Raw genomic sequence first — 20,617 nt, 5'->3', positions numbered from 1 at the left:
TGAAAGCAATATTATAAAAAAAAAAGTTGGAGGACTCACACTTCTTCATTTCAAACTCACTACAAAGCTACAGTTAGTCAAGACAGTATAGTACAGGTATAAGGACTGACATACGAATCAGTGGAGTAAAATTAAGAGTTGACCAGTAAATCAAAACATCTATGGTCAAATCATTTTCAACAAGAGAGACAAGATCATTTCATTAGGGAAGAAGAGTCTTTTCAACAAATGGTGCTTAGACAACTAGATATCTACATGCAGTAGAATGAATCTGGACAACAACCTCACACCATAAGCAAAAATTAACTCAAAAAGGATCAATGTCTTAAATGTAAGATATAAACTATAAACTCTTTGAAGGAAATAATTGGATAATAATTCCAATTATCCAATTGAGATCTAGGATATTGGATAATTCTCCCCCAAAATACCACTTATACTTTGATTCTTATTTCCATACTCAATAATGCCACAAATGTGTTAGTGAGTTGGCATTTTTTCGAAATCTTTACTCTAATTCTCCAGATTCTACTACATACCTCTTCTAACTGGAACAATGACTACCGTCTACTCTCTGTATTAACTATCTTTAAATTGTGCTTTTTTGAAAAAAGTGTTTACAAGTTTACATATATATACATATCGATATGGATGGATATAGAGATAGATGAATAGATAATGAAGTGATAAATAAGCACATGTGAGAAACGAAACATTTTGCTAATATGAAACAGCTTGATCTTTCACAGACTCCTTCAGAAATAGTGACTCATTTGTCAAAATTATGACTTTGTGTATTACGTAACTGGCTCAATAGAGAGTATTTACTGTAAATGCAGTTATTTACTTATTTATTCTTATATCTTAACCCTCTTCATTTATATTCTAAACTGCCATTCCACCAATGAGAACTTACCCTAAGCATGGGGCCATTTTGAAACACATGTGGCTCATCACAAACCACACAGTATTCATTCAACACAGGGATCCGCTGTTCAGCAAACTCAATCGTCTGAATAAGACAATAAAGAGAAAGAATGAAGTCAAGTTCATGAAGGATTTGAAAACCCACTAAAGGCTAAACTATTCCTACAACGGATGGAGGCTTGGCTCATACCTGCACTAGGAAGCCACGGTCTCGTATTGGAATACATTTGGCACCATTTGGCTATAAAAAGCAAAGGAGAAGAAAATAATTTTTTAATTAGGAAAATATATAAATTATAGCCTTTTACTTTTGCAACAGTGAATACAGATGTGATCTAAGATCACCTGTAATGTGAATTAAATCACTGATTATGACATCGAGATTTTAGAATTTAGTATAATGCCCTTTCCTCCATTACTATTGCAATCTTTGTTTAAACTAAATGAGCAGCATTCTTAATTTCTGATCTTCTAATAAAAATGAGTGGCATCTTTAAATGATCACAAAAACTCGTTGCCCCTATTACTCATCACTGATTGCTCCCACTTCCTCATTTAGATTATTTCAATCTCATTTTACAATCAGATAGAATTATTTCTCCAAGGACGTACTAGACAGCTGCTGTAAGGGGTACAATACTAAACTACTGTATTAGGCTTAACCATACAGGAGGACATTAAGACATATTCTTTTACAGAATATCCGAAATTATCTTTCTTAGGTGAAACTAACCATGGGAAACTTTCTACTATGTAACTCTGACATAATTACTTTTCTATATGTCTTTAATACTTAGTTTTGAGAAGAAATGGGCTTTGGGGATATCCACCTAAAATTACCAACATACTCATATACATTTTCTTAACACAAATAAAATTTCATGGTATAATTTACAATGTAATTTTAGAAATAAATCTATACAAGAGCACCACAACTTTCTGAAAATGTATCTTATTTTTTTTCAGTTTCATCTATTGCTTGGTATATCTGTATTAATAGTTAAAGAGTTAAATACGTTCCTCCCTAACACACACAAATACAAATTTACTAAAAGCAAACAAAACTTTTTGTCAATTCTTTTATGTAATTAATATACATAAGATAGGTCTGTTTCTTTATCTGAAACTGGCTATAATGCTGATTACTCTAGAGGTAAACTTTGTGTAAGAATGACTCCCAATAAATACCACCCAAAGTACTTAAGCTTTAATACAGTCACCTCCCAGGCCCATCTCCCCATGCAAAACAGCTTCAGGACAAAGTGACTTCAGTTTCATAAAGTAGACACTGAGAGCAGCTTTAAGTGAGTCTCAGGGATACAGCTGTAACTGTTACTTCTCTCCACAAGTTCATGGGCAAAGTTGTCCTCTTATATACAATAGGAAGGACACCACTCTTAATTATTGGAAATAAATAAATAAAATAAAACATCAACAATTTTTATCCTAAAAAAAAAATTATCAGACAAACTCTGAGCTCCACTACTTTTGTGAGAAAACCAGAGATTCGATAAACCTACTCAATAAAACATTAAAAATGCTATGCTTGCTTAAAAGGACAGGCTCTGTGAATCCAATGGACTTCCTTCCATTTTTAGTAGCATTCATTCCCGTGACAGGACTCTGGACTAGACATCAAATTGACAGCCACATTTATTTTTTCAGAATCAAAACCAACATTCCAGTACCAGTTGCAAATGTCTGGTATGCAAAATAACATCCAAAAGAAAAAAATTGTAAATTTTAAAAAACAAAAACAGAACTGTGCTTCTTTCCTTTCCCAGATCTTACAAAACAAACAAACTAACAAAACCCTCTACTGCCCCTTAGCTGACATTTAAGAACTCAAGATGAAAATATGTACGCACAGCAGGCTGGGAAGATGAAGATGATGATGGTGTTAAGATACCAATGAGCCCTGAGGTAAGAGAGAGCCTCCGGCCCTCTGCGCTGGGTTCCTTGAAAAGCTCCGTTTTGGATGACTTGGGGGCACTGGAGTAAGACTTGCTGAGCAACTTGTGATTCTTGAGTCCATATAATTCTTCCATTCTGAGGTTACTGGAATAAGACCTGCTTAGCAGTTTGTGAGGCTTCAGGCTGGCGTTGTGCTCACAGCGCGGGTCTCCAGAACAAGAGCGAGTCAAGAGTTTGTGCGACTTGAGAGCGAGGCAGTCCTCCTGCTTGACGGCTGCAGGGCAGGGACGGTTCAAGAGCTTGTGTGACTTAATGGTCGTCACCGCCTGCTCAGCCCGGGGGTCGCTGGACAGCGAGCGACCGAAGGTCCTGTGTGGCTTCGGGGCGCACACGTCCTCCGTCTTGACTGTGCTGGAACAAGTCCTCCGCAGCAGCTTATGCGTCTTGGAGATCCCGTCTTGCTCCGATTTCAGTTTGGATTTGCTTTTTCCACAACCAGGGGGAGGATAACTTGGCGACCTTCAAAATGCAACAATTAACAGGGCAAATCGTGAGTGCAACAGACCATGGAGAACACTTGTCGGGCTCAATCAACTCAACTCTGTTACAAATACCATGTCTTTTTAATCCAGCTTATCCAGCCAAAATGGAAACCAAATATGTATGGAAAGATCACAGGGACTGAATTCTATGTTTCCTGGAAAGCAAAAAAGGTTTGTCCAGTTTGTTTTTCCCTCCTACCTATCCCAGAGCCCTATGAAGGACTAATTTTGGTAGGGAAAACTCTATGTGATTAGAAACCAAACAATGTAACTTTAGTAAATTTAACCCATGTAAAGGAAACACAAACTCGAAACATAGAAATGAGTATCCGTGTTTTTTGATGGAACGGATGTAACTTGGTCTGTTCTTTAAAGTCATAAAGAAAATAAACAGATGCCAAGACTGTAGCAAGAATGCTTTGAGTTAAATAAGCATGGAATATCACAGGTGCAGCGTTTAGTAAGACGATGGAAAGACGTCTGTTACCCACCTGCGCAAGGTAGAAAATAGATGCAGGGGAGACTTCACTTTCTTCTCTGACAGCTTCTTATTGTGCAGGCAACTAGATTTTTCTTTGCTCTGTTTCCACTGCTGTGTAACAAATGTCTGCATGATTCTGTCAAACCAAAGGTCAGTTTGTTATCACAGTTCCAAGGTCATTTAATATCAGATTTCTGTATGGATTATGTAGAGAATGCATTTATCAAAGGAAAATAAATGCATGGTAATTAGGCGGAGTTTAATTTTGAACCATACAAGATGTCTTCTTGTGTAGGAAAGCATCCTATAGAAAATTTCTATGATTTTACTGTGTTACGATTAATAATTAATTAATTACTGTGACATAATTAAAAATACAAACGATTAAGAAGTTGATAAAAGAATAAGTATATAAGGAGATTTATAAGGACGGCCTTTAGGATCAACACCTTTAGCTGAGGTGGCAAGAGAAAAGTCTGAATTATTTTGTTGGTGCTAGCAACACAGGTTTTAAAAAATGTTTTGTTAGTAATTATGATCTATTAAGATAAAGTAAAGTTCTTTTCCTTCTCCTTGATTTGCTTATGTATTTTTCTTCATGAGAAGGAAAACAAAATGAAAGTACAAAATCGTAAACAAAAATAAGCCATGCAAAATTGACTCTATGGAGAATTAGGAGGTCAGCAAGTTTTACGTTCAGCACAGCCGCCATTCACTTTAAAATGTGCTGGTTTTTTAAAAGATGGTGAGCCTCTAAGAATTTTTAGTTCCTATCCTAAGGCAGGAATTTGGTAACTTTTGATCTCAATATTTTCTAAGTCAAGACCATGGCATCACTGTTTTGTGATAAAGAATTCTAGAACGTCAAAGGTGGATTTAAGAAAGACACAGCCTTGTTTTCTGAGAAGGGTCTCAGGCTGTGACAGCTTCTCTGGATCCCATCCCTCCAGTGACAATGGAGGAGGGTCCCTTAAGGCTGATACTTAAGTAGAGGCAAAATTTTACAATTAAACATTGTGCGTAGTAAATTAAACACTTTGATTTTCTTTCCCAAGTCAATTCAGCAGGTCCTGCTTTCCTGCTCTTTTCAGTTGTTTCTAACACAGATTGCTTTTGTACCAGGAAGATGGTACCAATATCTACTATTTACAATACAGCAGGGTGTGAAAGAGGAACTTTATATACAGATTTTTTTTCTCCTTCCACACATTCCACAAGTAAGGTGAGGAAATGAAATCTGTCCAAGTTAGCCTGGATTGTAAGCAGAGCTGTAACACCTATGTTATCCAACACGGAGAGACCTATGTTAACGTATGTTATTCAAAAGGGGCAGCTGTGACTCTTAGCACTAGGCCAATTATTATTTTCTTGAGATCCTTCAGGTCTCACCACATTAACTCAGATCGCCAGAAACTACATCACTCAGACTAACTACCCCAAACTTTAGTGAGCTAGCTTAGATGAATTCAGAGGAAACGTGCAATTATTTGCAGTCTTTTTAGCTGTAGAGGTAGTGAGGAAGAAGGGGGTAAAGCTGCAGTCAGTGATGCATGATTCCAAATTTGCAGTAAATTCTCCCTAGAGCTCAGGACGAGGGAAAGTTCTTATCTTCCACTTAATCTTTGAAGGTTTTTTTCTCCCAAGATTTCATCAAGATTTAAATGTAACAGTAATATTAAGGTCATCATTTTCCCTTGTACTTAACCTGAAATCTCCAGTGACACCACCCTTTGTACCAAGCAGATTCAGATTCTTTTCCTCCTATGAAAAATTGCCATTCCTGTGTACCACTCCCTAAGAAACCAAGCAAGTGCTTCTCTGATTCTTGACAGACTAACTGGAACAAAAAATAACAAGTAAAAGAGCTAAAATTGTTCCCACTTTCATATTACATTAGCGTTCTAAAGTGTGACTTCAACATCTAAAACTAGTAATTCTTAAACTTGCACACCCAAATCCCTACATGTTCTTGGATTCGAAAGGGAGGAGTTAACTACCTCCTATAAGAAATTCAATATAGTGTTTCATTTCAACTGTGATCTGAAATATACACATGAGCACGTTTGGTATAATGACCACCCCCTTATAATAGAGAGCCACTGAGAGATTTCAGTGCTCACACTGGTGTTTGAGTTTGTGCTGTCACTAAGAAGAACTACTATAATTGCCATTGGCTGATGATAAAAGAAGGGAAAAAGACTTCAAGGTAAATTATACATTCACATCAACTGAAGACCGGATGAGGTCACAGCCAGCTATGTGAACAAAGCTTCCAGGGTAGTTCAGAAGAGAAAGGGAATACACGTGGGTAACATGATGATCCTCTACATGCTGAAATGGGCACTATAGTAGTCAGTACTGTGTTCAAACTGTGGTGGTGAAATAGCTTCAGCGAAATGACACCACCCATCAAATTAAATTAGTATATTAATTTGAAATTTGAATGTTTCATTTTGATTTGCACATCAGTTATAAATTGAATTTTGTGTTATAAATGTGAACTCAACATATGAAGAATTTACACCATTCTTTATGTTTGTATATACTTCAGGCAATTTTGGAGATTTGCAATGTATTTTTTTCCTTTTAAAAACAACTTAAGGGGCTTCCCCGGTGGCGCAGTGGTTGAGAGTCCGCCTGCCGATGCAGGGGACACGGGTTCGTGCCCCGGTCCGGGAAGATCCCATATGCCGCGGAGCGGCTGGGCCCGTGAGCCATGGCCGCTGAGCCTGCGCGTCCGGAGCCTGTGCTCCGCAACGGGAGAGGCCACAACAGTGAGAGGCCCGCGTATCGCAAAAAAACCAAAACCAAAAACAGAAAAAAGCAACTTAAGTTTGATCAACATCAATTCAACATAAAGTCACACACAGTTTAAGATTATTTCCATAGTCTGTGATATGCTTTGCCTTTGATTGACAGATACCCTATTCAAGGCTGATCACTTTATTACATCTGTTTGGGGTCAGTATTTTCTCTTTCAGGCTCTTTTAATGACGTCACATTTCCCCAATATCCATTCAATGATGAAAATATATTCCAAGCCTTATTAAGACAAAGGAGTATCTAGGATTATATGAGAGGCAGATTAGTGGATGGATCAAAAGTATTGATATGGAGTCAAATTCTGGCTGTACCACTTTCTCAGTGTGTGAGCTTAACCAAGTTGCTTAAGCTCCCGGGGCCTCGGCTTCATCATCTAGGAAACATGGAGAGTAACAGTACCTGCTTGATAGGGTTGTTGTGAAGATCAAGGGAGCTAATATATGTCACTATTCTAAGTGCCTGACATGTAAGCAGCACTGCATAAGCATTTGCTGTTGCTGTTGTTTAGACTCTTACTGCCAGGAACACACAAGATAAAGAATCACAGAAAAAGTTTAATGAGTGTTTCTTATTTCCTGAGCAAAAACAAAGGGCCTAGATTCTAAATCTGCCTTCCTAACTTGCTGTATGTTTCTGGAAAATAACCTCTTTATATTTCAATTTCCTCTTATGACATTGTGAGGATGAGATCAGATTTTGAAATTTTATTATATATAATTTTAGACTAGAAGATCACAGACAAACCCAGTTATTTATAATTAAGGAAAGAAACTAAATTAGTCTAAAATTTATCAAGGGTCATTAAATAAAGTTCTAGTTCATATACCAAACTTTTCATATAATTAAAATCTGCCCATAAAAGTAAATAACTTTTTAAAAATGTTAAACATTTGGGTGGAACTATTAATAAAATGTTACATATTCTACAAGGTGATTCAACAGTGAATACAGAGTATAGCTTTCCTTAATTTCTCAGGGTGGGGATTACACACATAATTTCTTTTTCTGAGCTCAATGTCCTTAAGGGTAGGAAGCTATCTATTCCTAGGCTTCTGTGCTTTTATAATTGTTGTCTCATTTGGACCAATGGCATTTCACCCCTCCCCCCAAAAAAAGTTCTTAAGTGGCTTACAAAAGTACATAAAGTAGAACTCCGGACTTTGAGTGATAATCATAGTCAATATAGATTCTTCAGTTGTAACCAATGCAGCACTCCAGCAGGAGATGTTGATAATAGGGAAGCTATGGGCAGGGGCATATGCAAAATCTCAGTACCTTCCTCTCAATTTTGCTGTGAACCTAAAACCGCTCTTAAAATAATGAGGGAGAAAATTGGATGAGGGAAAAAAATCATAGGGGGGAAAAAAAATGTGCTAAGATGAGGTGGTGGCCAACTTGAATGGCTTAACATAGAAGGCAGGCTCCATGCTTAGTTCCAAGACCTGTAAGATACTGGCTTGAAAAACAAAATCCAATTGAAAAAACAAAGCCAGTTGCACGGGAAAAGGATACCTAATCCGGGACAGGAAACTGAGAAAATTTCCCCTGTGATTTTTTTTCCCTCACCCAATTTTCTCCCTCATTTTAAAAATTATTTTTAATTTAATGACTTTATTTTTTTAGAGCGGTTTTAGGTGCACAGCAAAATTGAGAGGAAGGTACTGAGATTTCGCATATGCCCCTGCCCATAGCTTCCCTATTATCAACATCTCCTGCCGGAGTGGTGCATTTGTTACAACTGATGAATCTATATTGAGTCCTTAAAAAGAAAACACTGCACAATATAACGTGCTAAATATATGTTGCAAATTGAATTTAGTTTCAAAGATGTGGAATTCTAAACATTAAGGGTTTATCTTCTAAGTTTTCTATGCCCACCTCCTCAGGTGGAAGGCAGGATGTTAGAGGGAGGAGAGCGAATCCAGGGGGGGCAGATGGAAGGAATCTGGCTCAGTTCTAAAGTGAGCTCTGCCAACTAAATTATTGATGCAGCTCTTAGCATCAGGATGACTTCCGCTCCTGAGGCATTTACTTCAAAAAGCTTTGTTGAATAAAAATGGGGCGGGGAGTGGTGAGCAAAATGAGAACTCAGTTCTCTTTAATAGAAATTTGTTTTTTAGTCATTGGAAAACTTACTTTTTCAGCTGATGTCCCAGTCCAAATCTCTCTTTTGTGGAAATCTGAAAGACATCAACAGTGGGCACTGCAAAGGAAAAAAAATCAGCCTAAATGTTGAGTTGAAACTCAACCATCAGCCAGGAAAAAGTCTGAAAAGTAATATATATATATATTACTATGTATATGTAATATATATGTATATACATACATACACATTTTAAAATAGTCTACACACAATCCTACACATGGCTATTTATGCTTTATAGAGAGATTTTGGAGATCATTCTAGGTCAGTATATATTATATATACTAATGTGTAATATACGCATATGTAAATGCACAATATATATAATAATGAAGAATGATCTCCAAAAATATATATTAAGTGTAAATAGCCATGTGTAGGATAGTTTGCACACTATTCCTTAGGTGGAAGAGAGACATGTTGGTATACACACAGACCTTTTTTAAAGAATAAAACAATGGAGGATGACAGTAGGCATAGGATACTCACTTTTCACTGCACACCCTCTTGTGTGCTTCATATTTTTATCAGATATATATATTTCTATAAGTTAATAACTATGCTGCTTATGAAATTGATAACCTCCAAAAGAGTCACTCACCATTCATTAGTCACTGGTTTAAAGGGTATTTATTGTTTTCTCACTGTGCCAGCCACTATAGATAGAGCAGCAAAAAACACACCCATATCCCTGCTCTCATGAGCCTTAGTAAAGAGAAGGAGACAGACAAAAAATATGTAAGAAAATAGATTAAATGTCACGTGGTGATAAAGGCTCTGGATAAAAATAAAGACAGAAAAGGGTGGGGGGGGGCTGAAGGTTATGTGGGCATAAACAGACTTCAACATCAGATAATATGGTATGAAGAAAAGGATCCCAGCCAGAGGAAACAGGGCAGTGCCCCTGAGGAAGAAATGTGCTTCAGTATTCTAGGACCAGCAGGGACAGCTGGAGAGGAGTGAACAAGGTATCTCATTAGGAGATGAGATGAGAAAAGGACCACAAACAGTGTAGGTTCCCTGTAACGAGCAAGGAGAGAAATAGGAAAATCAGTCTGGAGCTCATTACAGTAATTAAGGGAAGAGTATAGTGGCTTGGATTAGCAGAGATGGTGAACATTTTGGATTCACACTCTCTGGGAGAGCTGACAGATTTTGCTGATGGACTGAATTTAAAGTGTCAGAAAAAGAAAGGAGTCAGGGATGAATCAAAGGATTTTTGGCCTGAGCAACCAGAAGGATGAAACGTACCAATTCCTGGTACGTGAAAGACTGCAAGAGAATCAGGTTTGGAGCAGCGGGGAAGACTGCCAACTTGACTCTGGCTATTGTAAATTTGAGATGCTTATTTGTCACTCAAGTGGAAAAGTTAAGTAGGCAACTGGATAAAGAAATCCAGTGTTTACGCATTTCAGATGAGAGGAATGTGCTAAAGACATAAATGTGGGGGGAATTCCCTGGCGGTCCAGTGGTTACGACTCCGAGCTCTCACTGCCGAGGGTCCGGGTTCAACCCCTGGTAGGGGAACTAAGATCCCACCAGTCCCACGGCACAGACAAAAAAAAAAAAAGACTTATATGTGGAACAGCAAAAATGCATATGTACTTAAAGGCACGAGGCTGGATGAGAAACGAGTGAGTGTAGATGGCGGAGAGAAGTCTAAGGATTCAGCCTGAGCCATTCAGTATGTAGAGGCTCAGCAAACAAGGCTGAAGAGGAATGGCTGGGAGGGTGGAAGATTCCAGAGTTAATATGTTAATCTGGACATATATTCAAAAAAAATTTCCAAGGAGGGGGTAAACAACTGTTATCAAATGTTGCTAAGTTAATTAAGATGAGGATTCAAAATTGGTCATGGGGTCATTAAGCAATATTCTAGTCACTGGTGACATTGACAAGAGCAGCGTTTGTGAAATGATGCATCCAAAGCACATCTACAGCGTATTCAAGGAGAAAAAAAGAGGAAAGAAAATGAAGGAAGCTAGAGGGCAGACAGCAGAAGCAAGAAGAACTACAATCCTGCAGCCTGTGGAATGAAAATGACATTCACAGAAAGACAGACCAAATGAAAAGGCAGAGGACTATGTACCAGATGAAGGAAGAAGATAAAACCCCAGAAAAACAACTAATATATATGTTGTCTACAAGAGACCCACTTTAGACCTAGGAAACATACAGACTGAAAGTGAGGGGATGGAAAAAGATATACCATGCAAATGGAAATCAAAAGAAAGCTGGAGTAGCAATACTCATATCAGATAAAAGAGACTTCAAAATAAAGAATGTTACAGGAGACAAGGAAGGACACTACATAATAATCAAGGGATCAATCCAAGAAAATACAGCAATTATAAATATATATGCACCCAATATAGGAGCACCTCAATACATAAGGCAAATGGAAAAAGCTATAAAAGAGGAAATCGACAGTAACACAATAATAGTGGGGGACTTTAACACCTCACTTACACCAATGGACAGATCATCCAGAAAGAAAATTAAGAAGAAAACACAAGCTTTCAATGACACAATAGAACAGATAGATTTAATTGATATTTATAGGACATTCCAGCCAAAACCAGCAGATTACACTTTCTTCTCAAGTGTGCAAGGAACATTCTCCAGGACAGATCACATCTTGGGTCACAAATCAAGCCTTGGTAAACTTCAGAAAACTGAAATCAGGGCTTCCCTGGTGGCGCAGTGGTTGAGAGTCTGCCTGCCGATGCAGGGGACGCAGGTTCGTGCCCCAGTCCAGGAAGATCCCACATGCAGCAGAGCGGCTGGGCCCGTGAGCCATGGCCGCTGAGCCTGCGCATCCGGAGCCTGTGCTCCGCAACGGGAGAGGCCACAACAGTGAGAGGCCCACATACAGCAAAAAAAAAAAAAAAAAAAAGAAAACTGAAATCATATCAAGCATCTTTTCCGACCACAACGCTATGAGATTAGAAATAAATTACAGGGAAAAAAACACAAAAACCACAAACACATGAAGGCTAAACAATACGTTACTAACTAACCAAAACATCACTGAAGAAATCAAAGAGGAAATCAAAAAAAACCTAGAGAAAAATGACAACAAAACACGACAATCCAAAATCTATGGGATGCAGCAAAGCAGTTGTAAGAGGGAAGTTTAGAACAATATAAGCCTACCTCAAGAAACAACAACAAAAATCTCAAATAAACAATCTAACCTTACATCTCACCTAAAGGAACCAGAGAAAGAAGAAGAAACAAAACCCAAAGTTAGTAGAAGGAAAGAAATCATAAAGATCAGAGCAGAAATAAATGAAATAGAAACAAAGAAAATAATAGCAAAGATCAATAAAACTAAAAGCTGGTTCTTTGAGAAGATAAACAAAATTGATAAACCTTTAGCCAGATTCATCGAGAAAAAGAGGGAGAGGACTCAAATCAATAAAATTTGAAATGAAAAAGAAGTTACAACGGACACCGGAGAAATACAAAGCTCATAAAAGACTACTACAAGAAACTCTATGCCAATAAAACGTACAACCTGGAAGAAACAGACAAATTCATCGGAAGGTATAACCTTCTAAGACTGAAGCACGAAGAAATAGAAAATATGAACAGACCAGTCACAAGTAATGAAATTGAAACTGTGATTAAAAATCTTCCAGCAAACAAAAGTCCAGGACCAGATGGCTTCACAGGTGAATTCTATCAAACATTTAGAGAAGAGCTAACACCCATCCTTCTCAAACTCTTCCAAAAATTGCAGAGGAAGGAACACTCCCAAACTCATTCTACGAGGCTACCATCACCCTGATACCAAAACCAGACAAAGATACTATAAAAAAAGGAAATTACAGACCAGTATCACTGATGAATACAGATGCAAAAATCCTCAACAAAATACTACCAAACAGAATCCAACACACATTAAAAGGACCATACACCATGATCAAGTGGTATTTATCCCAGGGATGCAAGGATTCTTCAATATACACAAATCAATCAATGTGATACACTATACTAACAAATTGAAGAATAAAAACCATATGATCATCTCAATAGATGCAGTAAAAGCTTTTGACAAAATTCAACACCATTTATGATAAAAACTCTCCAGAAAGTGGGCACAGAGGGAACCTACCTCAACATAATAAAGGCCATATATGACAAACCCACAGCAAACATCATTCTCAATGGTGAAAGCATTTCCTCTAAGATCAGGAACAAGACAAGGTTGCCCACTCTTGCCACTATTATTCAACATAGTTTTGGAAGTCCTAGCCACGGCAATCAGAGAAGAATAATAAACAAAATGAATACAAATTGGAAAAGAAGAAGTAAAATTGTCCCTGTTTGCAGATGACATGACAGTATATACAGATAATCCTAAAGATGCTACCAGAAAACTGCTAGCGCTAATCAATGAATTTGGTAAAGTAGCAGGATACAAAATTAATGCACAGAAATCTCTTGCATTCCTATACACTAACAATGAAAGATCAGACAGAGAAATTAAGGAAACACTCCCATTCACCACTGCAACAAAAAGAGTAAAATACCTAGGAATAAACCTATCTAAGGAGGTAAAAGACCTCTACTCAGAAAACTATAAGATACTGATGAAAGAAATCAAAGATGACACAACCAGATGAAGAGGTATACCATGTTTTTGGGTTGGAAGAATCAATATTGTGAAAATGACTAAACTACCCAAAGCAATCTATAGATTCAGTGCTATCCCTATTAAATTACCAATGGCATTTTTTACAGAACTAGAAGAAAAATCTTAAAATTTGTATGGAGACACAAAGACCCCAAATAGCCAAAGCAATCCTGAGGGGGAAAAAAGGAGCTGGAGGAATCAGACTCCCTAACTTCAGACTATACTACAAAGCTACAGTAATCAAGACAATATGGTACTGGCACAAAAACAGAAATATAGATCAATGGAACAGGACAGAAAGCCTAGAGTTAAACCCATGCACCTATGGTCAACTAATCTATGACAAAGGAGGCAAGGATATGCAATGGAGAAAAGACAATCTCTTCAATAAGTGGTGCTGGGAAAACTGGACAGCTACATGTAAAAGAGTGAAATTAGTACACTCCCTAACACCATACACAAAAATAAACTCAAAATGGATTAAAGACCTAAATGTAAAACCAGACACTATAAAACTCATAGAGGAAAACATAGGAAGAGCACTCTTTGACATAAATCACAGCAAAATCTTTTTTGACCCACCTCCTAGAGTAACGGCAATAAAAACAAAAATAAACAAATGGGACCTAATGAAACTTAAAAGCTTTTGCACAGCAAAGGAAACTATAAACAAGACATAAAGACAACCCTCAGAATGGGAGAAAATATTTGCAAATGAATCAAAAGACAAAGGATTAATCTCCAAAATATATAAACAGCTCATGCAGATCAATATTAAAAAAACAAACAACCCAATTGAAAAATGGTCAGGGGCTTCCCTGGTGGCGCAGTGGTTGACAGTCCGCCTGCCGATGTAGGGGACGTGGGTTCGTGCCCCGGTCCGGGAAGATCCCACATGCCGCGGAGCGGCTGGGCCCGTGAGCCATGGCCCCTGAGCCTGCGCGTCCGGAGCCTGTGCTCCGCAACGGGAGAGGCCACAGCAGTGAGAGGCCCACGTACCGCAAAAAAAAAAAAAAAAGAAGAAGAAGAAAAATGGTCAGAAGACCTAAATAGACATTTCTCCAAGGAAGACATGCAGATGGCCAAGAGGCACATGAAAAGCTGCTCAACATCACTAATGATTAGAGAAATGCAAATCAAAACTACAATGAGGTATCACCTCACACTGGTTAGAATGGGCATCATCAGAAAATCTACAAACAACAAATGCTGGAGAGTGTGTGGAGAAAAGGGAACCCTCTTGCAATGTTGGTGGGAATGTAAATTGATATAGCCACTACAGAGAACAGTATGGAGGTTCCTTAAAAAACTAAAAATAGAATTACCATATGACCCAGCAATCCCTCTACTGGGCATATACCCAGAGAAAACCATAATTCAAAAAGACACATGCACCCCAATGTTCACTGCAGCACTATTTACAGTAGCCAGGTCATGGAAGCAACCTAAATGCCCATCAACAGACAAATGGATAAAGAAGACGTGGTACATATATACAATGGAATATTACTCAGCCATAAGAAGGAACGAATTTGTAGAGATGTGGATCGACCTAGAGACTGTCATACAGAGTGAAGTAAGTCAGAAAGAGAAAAACAATATCATATTTAATGCATATATGTGGAATCTAGAAAAATGGTACAGGTGAACCGGTTTGCAAGGCAGAAATAGAGACACAGATGTAGGGAACAAATGTATGGACACTAAGCGGGGGAAAGCAGTGGGGAGGTGGTGGTGGTCGGATGAATTGGGAGATTGGGATTGACATATACACACTAATATGTATAAAATAGATAACTAATAGGAATCTGCTGTAGAAAAAATAAATAGAATTAAAAAAAACTGAAGTAAGCTAATAGAGACAACTCTAATGAAGATATTTAACAGGCATGGGAAGCAGAGTGTTAGGGACTAAGTTAAGAGTGATTTGAGGTCTAAAGGTGTTTGTTTTAAAGATGAGAGGAATTTTTTTTTTTTTCTGAAGGAAATCTTTTAGCAGAAAGAGACATGAACAGTACAAGAAGGAGAGAGAGAACTGCTGGAAGGGTATCTTAATTAGGTGAAAGGAGATGGAAGCTAGCATGCAAATGCCAGGATGATATTGCACAGGAGCATGGGTAGCACCATTCATACTAACAGTTGGGATAACTGTTAGTTATTAGTAAGACAGAGCAAAGACTGTCTTATTAGTAGGACAGTCTCAGACCACACATGCTCCACATAGTAAACCAGGCTGGTATCCCCAATTGCCTCACCATCTTGGCCATTAGTCTGAGATACAAACACTCCACTGATCAAAGAAAATGGGTGTTATATCACCCATCAGTTTCTTTCCTGAAAACATTCTAATCCTTAACATAGAGAGTACATCACTGCAATCCCATGTGTCCCAAACGCAAGGCTATAGAAAAGTGAATAAAAAATCCTAACTTGAAAACTCAGGGGAATTATTTTTTAAAGAAAAAGATGACAAAACTAGAACACAGTGTGCTCTCTCTAAGATTTAAGAAGACACAGTTTCTTCTCAGGCAGATGGGAAAAGTAACTGGGAAGATGGAGGCAAAGAAGCAAAAAGGACCTGGTTTAAAAAAATGCAGAAAAATCCAAAACACACTAGAAGTGGAATCTTCACTGAAGAAAACTGTATAAGACACATATAGAGAGAAAGAAGAGATATAACAGACACAACTGTTTATCCAGAATATACTAATTATCCTATAAATTAATAATACAAAGGCCAAAACTTATTCATACTATGAATGGCTAGAAAATAAATGTCACTAACATTGACTCAATTAGTAGTATAAAATCTGAATGACCCCAAATTTTGGAATACACTGAAAGAGCTAACAAGATGTTACTTCTAAAAATATTCCAAAATTCAAGTGACAAAATTCTTATTACTATTAAAATTAATGCAATTAATTATTGTAATTTATTATATTTAATGTATTCATATAAGATGTTAGTAATCAGTGAAATTGGATGTAGAGTGTATGAGGACTCTGTACTACCTCTGCAGTTTTTCTGTAAACCTAAAAATGTTTTAGATTAATTTTTTTTAATGTTTGTAAAGGTAACAGATTTTTTTTTTAAAGTACAGCAATTTATTAAACAAATACCTTTTATTTTTCTGATTTTTGTCCTGGAACAGGAAGAAATACCAAAAACATTTCAATGCTGAGGACTAAAACTCCAAATTGCAATGTACAAGATGGCTGGTGAGAAGTAAACAAAAGTAATTGTATGCCATCATACGAAAAGCAAGTCACATACAGAATAAAATTTGTTCCTGTACTATATCTACTAAGTTAAATCATGATGCTACTAATTATCAAATTACTACTAAGTATTTTCTTAGAATATATTATATGTATAGGAGTATATTCTAGTTCCTGACTGGGTTCACAAGAAATATAAAACCTAGGTCTACTATATATTCTTTTCTTCCTTCAAAGTGAGAGAGTGGCATGGACATATATATATACACTACCAAATGCAAAATAGATAGCTAGTGGGAAGCAACCGCATAGCATAGGGAGATCAGCTCAGTGCTTAGTGACCACCTAGAGGGGTGGGATAGGGAGGGTGGGAGGGAGACACAAGAGGGAGGGGATATGGGGATATATGTATATGTATAGCTGATGCACTTTGTTATACAGCAGAAACTAACACAACACTGTAAAGCAATTATACTCCAATAAAGATGTTAAAAAAAAAAAAGAACACATGGTGTTATGGGGATGGATGGTGGTGATGGCTGCACAACAATGTGGAAGTATTTAATACCAATGAACTGTGCACTTAAAAATGGTACATTTTATATTACGTTTACCACAATTTAAAAAAGGAAGGTAATAGATTTTTGATAGCCAAAACAATCAGTTAGAAAATAAACTGGGATATAAAAGTGCCATTAAGCAAACAAGTAGTACACAAATATTCAGGAATAAATTTAGCTAAAATCAGTCATTTAAGGCAAAACCAAAACCAAAAAACACAGAACTGTACAACATTTAAAAGTAGAATCTACAAATAAATGCTTCTTTATAGGAAAAGTAATAAATATTATAGAAATGTCTATTCTTCCAAAATTAAAAGTTTACCTCAACCAAACTCCCCACAGCATTCAGTTTTGGGGGCAATAGAATGAGAAAGATATACTAGTAAAATATTTTCTGTTTTACAAAAGGTAGAAGTTGTTCAATTTTTCCTTGTCTCATAATTTAGGTTGGGAAGGCAATAAGTGAGGGTTGCTCAAGATATGTGGAAATTAGTTCCACACTGTGATCGTGTAAATGTACAGGTATCAATAATGAGAGGATCTGCACAGGCAAACATTTTTAATAACATCAGCTATTTATCACTTTAAACTAAAAGCAGCCCTGTCCTTGAGATCATAAACTAGACTTATATACCAGCAATTCTGGAAAAAATACATAGTACCATAAGAATCATAACAACCTTGTCTTTTTAAAGTACATTTCCCCATGTACAATAAAAATAATCTTTATTTTTAACTTCAAATTGGATAAGGAGGTGTATTTCTTCAATTCTTACCAGAACTAACTCTAGAGTACAGTAAATGAGTAAATGTGGAATTCTCTTTTTGTTTTAAAGAAGTTTTAATATTTTATTTATTTTTATTTTTTGGCCGCGTACCATGTGGGATCTTTTAGTTCCCCGACCAGGGATCGAACCCGCACTCCCTGCACTGGAAGTGTGGAGTCTTAACCACTGGACCGCCAGGGAAGTCCCTGGAATTCTCTTTCCTTACTATCCCTTTTTTTTCCCCACACTGTCTCTGTATTTCCTGTTTTCATTATAAAGAGTCTTTACTCTTCTTATCGGAAGAAATTATACACAAATCACACTAATTTCTGAAAGAAGTGCATTTCGACACTGCTTGAATTCTGAGGAAAACAAAACTCACATCTATAGGAACAAAATTATAATTCTTGAACAATTATTGATTTTGTGAACAAAATTCAAAATGATGCATAAATAAAATGAAAGCAATTGATAATAAAGAGGGGAAAATATGGTATCAGCAGAGATTGTAGTAAAATTAAAAATAGGGGAACATTATATCAAAGACTAAATTATGAAAAAAATTCACTCAATGGAGTAGAAGACAAATGAAAAAAACTTAGAAAATTAGAGGTGACGGATGAAAGACTAAGAGAAATGATAAACAGCATGGAGGATACAGGAATTAGATCCAATCTACATATACTGGGGTGAGCAGATAAAGAAGGTAAGCATACCAATCAAAAATAAATATATAAAGAGTAGTATCAAGGAGAAAGAGAAAAAAATACCTCGATAAGTACACATAACAAAACATAAACAAAACCAAGATAGATTTCTTACAAATGAACAAAGTTAAACAGTTCAGACACAGAGTAGCAGAAGTTTTTAAAGCACTTTTGCCTTTTTGGGGAGAACTGTTATGAGCCCATAAATTTATAGTTGGTCAAGTTTGTCTCGTTCACAAAACAAAGAGTCATTCTTAGGTATGAAAAATGAAGCATAACCCTCACGTTTCTTTAGTTTACAAACTAGTAAACATGTAAATCAACTAACAAAGATGAAAAAATAAGAAATTACAGATGAATTGTGATACTAAATAAATAGTATTGAGCAATAAAATGATCTAAACGTGAATTAAAATATAATTGTTGAAATATAAAACCATGCAAATGTGACAAATCTTTAAAGAGATACTGTGAATGGAAAATCTCTGCCTAAAATTCAAGATTACATAAACACATGAGTAACAGTGGTAAGATTACATAAAAGCATGCCACATCGTCATCTTGCACAGATGGAATTGGGGTTAGTAGAGATTAAATGACCCAATTTTCTTCCTAACCCCATTAATTAAAAAAAAAGTTCAGACATGAGGGATTCTTTTGCTTTTAACCACCATCAGAATAAAATAGAATAAGTACATTTCAAATCACTAAAGAAAGAAAAATATTAGCGACACAGCAGAATACGTGGGAAAACAGCAAAAACGCATACACCTACAGGCTGGAATATTGTGCAGATACTACAAATCATTCCATTTTAGAATATTTAACGACTGGAGGACAGGCTCATGACATAACATTAAGGCACACAGATATCTATACAATTTGATATGAACTTTATGAAAATAAACCACATGTGCACCGAAAACAAACAACACCAACCGATTTACAGGTTTCTCAGTATAGAGGGATTATGAGGAATTATTTTTCTTCTTTATTACATTTCTATATATTTGAAGTAATCAGAATAAAGATATGTAACATCTATTTGTCTTTGCCTAGCAATAAATCACATCAGTTACTATGTGTTACTGTATGTTGATTATTTAAGTAGAATACATTATCCAAAAATTAAAAAATGGTGACAACAGAGACATTTTCAAAATGAGAGACTTTCCTATATATTTCATGAACTTGAAAGGGCAAATATTTTTCTTATGTGAAAACTAACAGTAGATATAAGTTCCCTGATATGCCTAAAGAGAAATGTGCAGAGACCACGGTAATGTGTGCACAGCAGATCAAAAATGGCCACAATTTCGAGAGGTGCCGTCTATGTCCCTATCCCTTTATTCTGGGTGGGTCCATTGACAATTTTGATCAACAGAATACAGTGAAAGAGCCGTTGAGCCTTTTAGCACACCCTGTCTCTTGGAACACTTGCTCTTGGATCCCTGTCACCATACTACAAGAAGCCCAAGCCACACGAAGAAGCCTTGTGTAAGGAGACACTCTAGTAAATAGCCCCAGCTGAGCCCTGCGTGGTCCCGAAATGACACCTGTATCAATTGCTAGCCATCTGAAATCCAACCATCTTGAGCATCAAACTAGTGGAGCCATTAATGACATAAACCCCGCCCACCACCTGACTGCAAAGGCACGGGAGACCCCAGGCAGGAGCTGCCCAGTTGAGCCCCAAAGAACGGTGAGAGAGAAGTTGTTTTAAGCCACTTCGTTTTAAAGTGGTTTGTTCTGCAGCAGCAGATAACTGCAATAATATGAATAGATGCAGTTGTGTGTGTGTGTGTGTGTGTGTGTGTGTGTGTGTGTGTGTGTGTGTGTGTATGAGAGAGAGAGAGAGAGAATTAGTAGGCAGAGAAAACATTTAAA

At 36.9% G+C, this 20,617-nt stretch overlaps 1 protein-coding gene across 1 annotated transcript in view; it reads right to left on the bottom strand.

Annotated features, from left to right (window-relative positions):
* Nucleotides 1–20,617, bottom strand: part of PARP8 (poly(ADP-ribose) polymerase family member 8) — a 92,376-nt gene that overhangs the window by 41,235 nt on the left and 30,524 nt on the right. Inside the window, exons 9-13 of the mRNA XM_060146303.1 lie at nucleotides 8,824–8,890; nucleotides 3,875–4,000; nucleotides 2,796–3,360; nucleotides 1,118–1,168; nucleotides 917–1,012 (exon numbers count right to left, since the gene is read on the bottom strand). Coding sequence (XP_060002286.1) covers nucleotides 917–1,012; nucleotides 1,118–1,168; nucleotides 2,796–3,360; nucleotides 3,875–4,000; nucleotides 8,824–8,890 — 905 coding nt within the window. The remainder of the gene's footprint in view (nucleotides 1–916; nucleotides 1,013–1,117; nucleotides 1,169–2,795; nucleotides 3,361–3,874; nucleotides 4,001–8,823; nucleotides 8,891–20,617) is intronic.

This window comes from Lagenorhynchus albirostris, chromosome 3 (assembly GCF_949774975.1).
Source record: "Lagenorhynchus albirostris chromosome 3, mLagAlb1.1, whole genome shotgun sequence".
Classification (NCBI taxonomy): domain Eukaryota; kingdom Metazoa; phylum Chordata; class Mammalia; order Artiodactyla; family Delphinidae; genus Lagenorhynchus; species Lagenorhynchus albirostris.
The sequence above is the reverse complement of the archived record's forward strand: the minus strand, read 5'-3'. Positions and strand labels throughout refer to the sequence as shown.